At 26.4% G+C, this 7,075-nt stretch overlaps 3 protein-coding genes across 3 annotated transcripts, besides 1 other annotated feature; 1 reads left to right on the forward strand and 2 right to left on the reverse strand.

Moving 5' to 3' along the window:
- Positions 1-900: 900 nt before the first annotated feature.
- On the reverse strand, positions 901-2,646 carry EHI_064700 (autophagy protein apg7, putative; the record flags this gene model as incomplete). Its single annotated transcript, XM_648915.1, has 1 exon — positions 901-2,646. The coding sequence occupies one exon, from the start codon at positions 2,644-2,646 to the stop codon at positions 901-903; it is 1,746 nt and encodes a 581-aa protein (XP_654007.1).
- Positions 2,647-2,859: 213 nt separating this feature from the next.
- Positions 2,860-4,161, forward strand: EHI_064710 (60S ribosomal protein L4, putative; the record flags this gene model as incomplete). Its single annotated transcript, XM_001913615.1, has 1 exon — positions 2,860-4,161. The coding sequence occupies exon 1, from the start codon at positions 2,866-2,868 to the stop codon at positions 4,159-4,161; it is 1,296 nt and encodes a 431-aa protein (XP_001913650.1). The 5' UTR covers positions 2,860-2,865.
- Positions 4,162-4,312: 151 nt separating this feature from the next.
- Positions 4,313-5,471, reverse strand: EHI_064720 (protein phosphatase domain-containing protein; the record flags this gene model as incomplete). Its single annotated transcript, XM_648917.2, has 3 exons — positions 4,313-4,460; positions 4,504-5,126; positions 5,202-5,471. 3 exons carry the CDS (start codon positions 5,469-5,471, stop codon positions 4,313-4,315), a joined length of 1,041 nt encoding a protein of 346 aa, XP_654009.2.
- Positions 5,472-6,332: 861 nt separating this feature from the next.
- Positions 6,333-7,075: part of a repeat region that runs on past the window's edge.

Consider the following 7,075-nt stretch of genomic DNA (forward strand, 5'->3'; position numbering starts at 1 on the left):
GTTTTGTTTTTATTCTTTTTTATTTCATTTTCAATTATTCAAGATTGAATCATTTCATTTCAATTACTATGATTCGTTTTGGTGTGAAATTAAATTTTCTACAAAGTGCATTTGATATTCCTTCATATTCAAATGAATATTGTTTACAATATGGTTGTGTTTTATTATTTTGTTTACAAACACAAATATCACCACTCCATCCAAATGCAAACAAACAATTATCTGATTGTTTACAAAAACCAAATGCATATTGTGGTTGTTTAATATCAAATTTCACATTCCTTTTGGTTCTAATGAAAATAAAAATGATTGTGAATCATTTATATAACCATCAACTTCATCAAATTTCTCATTAACATATCCTCCAAATTTATTTCCATCTTCATCTTCAATAATAATGACTCTCTATTCTTTATTATTTATTCTTTGATCAAATATTGATGTATTAATATTCCAATCATCAATATCTAAATCAAATAGTATATTAAATACTTTTTTATTTGTCCATTCTTCTATCTGATTAATATATACACTATCATTTTTATTTTAATTTTATGTTTATAATTTCAAAATATTGATGTTTAAATAGTTAAATACATGTTATTAACACATCTAGTCAATTATTTATGACATTCTCTTTCTCTTTTAACAAATGATATTTATTTTTATAATTTTATTTAATTTTTAAATAATAAAATAAAGAAACATTATTTTTTATATTTCTGTTATAACAAAAACAAAGAAATACAAAAATATTACAATAGAATTTCATTATGTTGAATAGAGACTAATATTATTCTCTTCTATTCATTTTATTTCTCTTGTAATAGTTTACTATGTAATAAAGAAAAAACTCAAAAGAAATGTTCAAAAGATCTTTTAAATTAAATCCTCTTTAATCTAAATATCCTCAGAATCAGTTAAAATTTCAATATCATTTTCTACTTCTTGAGGAATACCAACTATGTTTTCTAAAGTCTTTGGATCATTGATTGCATCAAGAACCATTTCTACTCCATTTTTTGTATATGCCTCTTTGATTGCTTCTGAACAAGCAATACATTTACTATAAGCAGACCCAACTCCTTCTTCAATTTTCCATGTGTTTAGATATCCACGTAATTGATGAGGAATATATCCCTCTCCAGAGGTTGGTGCTTTAGAATGGAGTGGATGATGAATCATTGAAATAAGTATTTCAACAGCTAAAGCAGAAGCAATATATGATATTCCAGGTCTGGTAACAGTACATTGTTGGTCAAGAGTTCTTCTTGACAAAGAATCAGTTGGTGCAACAATATCAGCACAGAAATAACATGAGGGTTTATGTTCTTTATCCAAAGAACTATCTCCATGTCTCATAACAACAAAAGAATCAAATCCAAGTCCAACAGTAATACAAATTTTATTATAAACTGAGCATAACATTGAAGGTAACCATCTACATTCCCTTGAATCTCCAAGTAAAAATACAACGTCGTTCTCTTGTACTAATTGGTCAAGCAATAAAATATCTTTTTTTGTTGACTCAATTTCTTTCTCTCCAATAGGATGACCAGGCATTGGAATTGACATAACAATTCCTTTAGACTTCATGCCAGGAAATACTTCTTTAACCATTTCTGCTGCTCTTTGGGCTTTATATTTTTTATCAATACAATCTTCAAATTTATATAAACTTTGTCTTACTGGATTTGAATAGGATATAACTCCATTATCTACAAATGTTATATTTTGAACTCCCCATCCCATTAATACACGTGATACATTACATCCTAATGTGCCTGCTCCAATTAATAAACATTTTGTAGCTTGAATAGCTGGAAGATCTAAATTTCTAAATAATTGCCATTTCATTAATTGCAAATTTAAATCAACTGCTTGACTAGCTAACATTTCTGGATTCATTGACTCCGCAAGATGATGAATTTGTGTAGCGATTTTACCTGTTGATTTTACAGTAAACCATCCACTACTTCCTTTAAGCGGTTCTTCTAAATGAGTTAATTTTAATGTAAAACTATTATTTGGTCTAATGCAATGAATAATATCCAATTTATGATGAATAAGAGTTCTAACCGTCCATCCTGGGGTTTCTTTTACTGGAGATAAGTCAAGAATATAAGCCTCGTTATCTCCTTTTTTTAAAGGTTCAAATTGATTATTTAATACCATACAATTCTTTTCTTTAAATTTATTTAATACGTCATTTGATTCTTCATTATTTATATTAACAATCTCTCCAATTACTTTATGTTGTTTTGGTACAGGACATCCTCCAATGAAATGAAAGTCGTATTTTTTTAAATCACCATATGTTATTAATATGAACTTAGCTACAATAGAATAATTCTCTTCATATAATTTCATACACCTCTCAGAAAATTCTGTAAATATTGCCTTTTTATCACTTTCTTTAAATGAAATAAGTGTATTGTAATTTAATAACTCCCCTTCAATACAACTCTCTTGTCTTTCAAAAGAAGCGTGTGTTAATCTAATAATATTACTTCCTGCCTCTACACTACCATAAATGGGAATAGCTTTTTCACTCAATTTAAATACCTCTAATTTTCTTTTTGTAAATTCATGCCAGAATGTAACATCAATTTGTAAATCTAATGGAAGTGTTTTAACTGCTGTCATCTAATTATTCATTTAAAGTTCGTTTAGAATATTTAAGATAATTTAGGTATAAATGTCATATAAAACGAAACTATAATAAATGGTATTTAAAACAAATATAAAAAATTAATAAATAATAATTATGAAATAATAAATCTAAATAATTAAAAATATTATTATTTGAGTAATTAACCCTATTAGTTTTCTTTCATACCCTAAAAATTCACAGGTCGAATAGTAATGAGTTTAAGACCATTTGTCACCATTTATGATGGAATTACAGGAGAAGCTGAAAAAACACCAGTCAGACTTCCAGCTGTTTTTCTTGCACCAATTAGAGGAGACGTAGTTCATTTCGTTTATAGAAATCAAAGTAAAAATACTAGACAACCAGAAGGAGTATCAACTGAAGCTGGTAAACAACATTCAGCTATTTCATGGGGAACTGGAAGAGCTGTAGCTAGAATTCCAAGAATTAGTGGATCAGGATCAGGAAGAAATGGACAAGGAGCTTTTGGTAATATGACTAGAAAGGGTCATATGTTCTCTCCACTTAAGAATTTCAGAAAATGGCAAAGAAAAACACCAAAACAAATGAGAAGATTTGCTGTTGCTTCATGTATTGCTGCTTCAGCTGTTCCAGCTCTTGTTTCAGCACGTGGACATCATATTGCAGGAGTACCACAAATTCCATTAGTTGTTAATTCAAAATCAATTTCAGTTATTAAGAAGACCAAACAAGCTGTTTATCTCTTAAAGAAAATTAATGCTTATTCAGATGTTCTTAAAGTTATTGCTTCAAAGACTGTTCGTGCTGGTCAAGGAAAAATGAGAGGAAGAAAGATTAAAGAAAGAAAAGGACCATTAGTTGTTTATGGTAATGATGATCTTCAAGCTGTTAAAGCATTCAGAAATATTCCAGGTGTAGATACATGCCGTGTTGAAAATCTTTCAGTTCTTAATCTTGCACCAGGATGCCATATGGGTAGATTCATTATTTGGACTGAATCAGCATTCAAGAAACTTAACACCATCTTTGGAACTCAAAAGAAGATGGCACAAGGTAAATCAGGATTCAGAATTGCTCATGCTCAAATGGCTGTTCCAGATATGAAGAGAGTTGTTGTTGCTGCTGAAAAAGCTAAACTTCTTAGAGCTAAAATTGTCTTACCAAAAGTACCAAAGAGAGCTAATCCACTTAAGAATTGGGCTGCTATGGTTAAATTAAATCCATATGCTAAGATTGCATCACATAAACTTGCTCAAGTTGCTAAAGCACAAGCAGCACATAAAGCACAATATGCAGCTAAAATGGAAAAGATTCTTGCAGCAAAGAAAGAAGCATTAAATCAATCAGTTGCTAAGAGATTTGGTAAAACTCAAAAAGTTGATGGAAAGGTTATTAAAGTTAAAGTTGAAAATAATCTTCTTAAAGCCACAGTTAAGAGAACTGCTAAACAAGATGCTTATATGAAGAAGTATGATGGAATCGTTAAGGCAAATGCCAAGAAATATGCTGAAAAAATTGGATTCTAAGAGAAGATAATAATGAAGTTGTTTTGGTTTATTATTTCTTATTTTTATTTATTTTTGAATGAAAATAAAGAAAGAAAAACAAAAAGATGATAAAAGTGTATGTAATACAATTATTAGTAATATTAATTGAATGATTTAGAATATAATAGTTTCATGATGATATTATTGGCTGTGTGATTTGAATAACTACTACTGAGATATTGTCAGGACTATTCTTTTCATAAGCAATATTTCTAATATTAACTGCTTGTTGTTCTAAACCAAATGTAGGATTTGTTAATTCATTTAATAACTCACATCTAAAAGTAAATAATTATTATTTTGATTAAATAAAAAACAAACGATATTGATGATATTCCATCAGAAGCAACGATAATTGAATCTATTTCATTTAATGGAATTGAAATTATTGTTGGTTCATTTGTTAATGGAGGATGAAGTGATTTATCACCAAGTGAACGAGTAAGTACAATCTTAGAATTTACTCTTTTTGTTCCATTTATGTCTACAACACTCCCACCACAATTAATAATTCTTTTTACTTCTTCTTCATTACTTGTATTATGGTCAATAGATATTTTCTTTACTTGTTCATTTGATTTTATATAAATTGGTGAATCTCCAATATAACAAAATATAACATCATCTTCTCTTATAATAATTACTGATGCAGTTGTTCCTGATGCAGTTGTAAATGATATTAATTGTTGTATTTCATTACATATATGATTTAAGTGTTCCAGATAATGATCTGATTTAATTAAATATTCATCTAATAATTTATGAAAAGTTTCCATTGCTTTTTTGGCTGCATCTTTTCCATTATGACCATCAAACACACCAATATAATCAATTCCATCAAACAATTCACCTTTAATCATAACCATATCTTCCATATATATTCTTCTACCAATGGTTTGTGATACATTAATGTTAAATCTTTTAGAAGATGAATATGTTTGCTTCTAATATAAACGTTAGTTGTTCTCTCTTAAATATAATTATGAATAATATAAAATTGTAATTAATTCATAACAAACACATAATAATTGGTCTTCTTCATTCTCCTCAAACGACTGTCCTGTTTTAAGTCGTTTAATTTCTCCATTCTTTGAAACTAAATATGAAGAAGATAATAATGGAAGTGTGAGTCCTCCAGATATCAAAACTTTTCCATTAATTATAACTGGTCGTTCTTCTCCATAAAATGTACTTTTTCCTGTTGCTCCAATGGATCTAACTCTTTTGTGAGGAATTCTCGTTTTTGGTAATTCAGGTGAAGAGGAAGAAAGACGTGTTATGGCACTCATTTTATTTTAATAAATAAAGTTTTTTTATATTTTTTTAAAAAAACTTTTTCTTCACCCTTTTTGCATTTCATTTGAAAACATCATATGTATTTTTAGAATTAATATTTATAAAAAACCTTTTTTTGTTTTTATTTTTGTTATATAGTCAATATTTCAAAAGTGACGCTGTAGACAAATTCTATATTTTATAATAACGTAAATTAATTTATTTATTAGTTAATAAAATGGTTTATGTTAATATTTTGTCATTACGAAATATAATTTTAGTTGAGGGTAGTCAAAAATAAAATAAATTAAATAAAAATTATATATATATTTTTTCTGAAGTAGTATGAATTTAAGATGGTTGTGACTAAATTTAATACACAAAACTAGTTAAATCTTTCATTATGATATTTAAATATGTCAAGTTTTTAGTGTTTAAATTGAACTGAAACAAGTTAAAAAATAATTTTTTTGCTTTTGTATAAATTGGTATCTAAGAGAAGGTATTAATCCATTTTATTGTGACATTAATAAATTTATAATTTGTTTTATATAATAAAAACTATAATTAACTTCTTTTTTTTCAAGACAGAATGAAAAATTGATTACACGCATTATTATTCATAGTATTATTTAAATAATAGTAAAATAATATAATTGTTTTTATGACTAAATGTAATTTATATTAATAAAGTAATATTTTATCTTATTTCATGGTTAAAATGAATGATTCAGAGAAATGTAGTATATACATTAAATAATATTGACTAATACAGTGATATTATCTTTATTTAATTATTTCAAATATGGTTGACAAAATCAAATAGAAATCAAATTGAAAATAATCAATTCAAATAAAAGAATTATAGCTAAATTAAAAGCAATTAATTAAGTATTAATAGAACTAACTTTTATTGTTCCTTTATTGGATGAGACCAATACTGTCACTTTGTCTTCTAATAGCTCTACAGAGTATTTTTAATTGTGTTCTCAGCGGTATTCTATGACACCCATCATGTTTCTTATTACAAGGTTTTTAATTTCTTTAATAATGTTAACCTTAGTTTTTATTTCTTTATTTATTTAATCCAATAAATTCTGTGTTTATTATTCAATTATTTGAAATTACTATTGGATTTATTTTGTCATATTTTATTTTCTCTATTTTCATTAACACATTCATTAATTCATTGTACATATTTCTTTTCTTCAAATACACTCCATTAAAATTATGATATTCAACAATAATCATATCAAATAATAGATCAATTTTATTCTTTTTATCTAATACATATATATGATATTTTATGATATTGTCCAACATTTTTAGGCATTATTTATTTGTTCAATATCATAGTAATGTCTTTATATTGGAACATTGTTTCATATTATATTTTTTATATTGTTTGTTTCCTATATATTTTCTTATTAATCAATATTATTATGCCAATATTGTCATGTTTTTTCATTTGTGATTTTTTATTACCAATACAAGATAGTAAGATGTGTTCTACTATTGCTATCTTGTCTTTACAAAGTGTTGAGTATTTCAATCTTTCATTTTTCATTATTTTTGATTTTCTATACAATCTGAATATTGCTCCATCTTGCATTTTAGT

Source organism: Entamoeba histolytica, genomic scaffold (assembly GCF_000208925.1).
Source record: "Entamoeba histolytica HM-1:IMSS scf_1104750517247 genomic scaffold, whole genome shotgun sequence".
Taxonomy (NCBI): domain Eukaryota; phylum Evosea; order Mastigamoebida; family Endamoebidae; genus Entamoeba; species Entamoeba histolytica.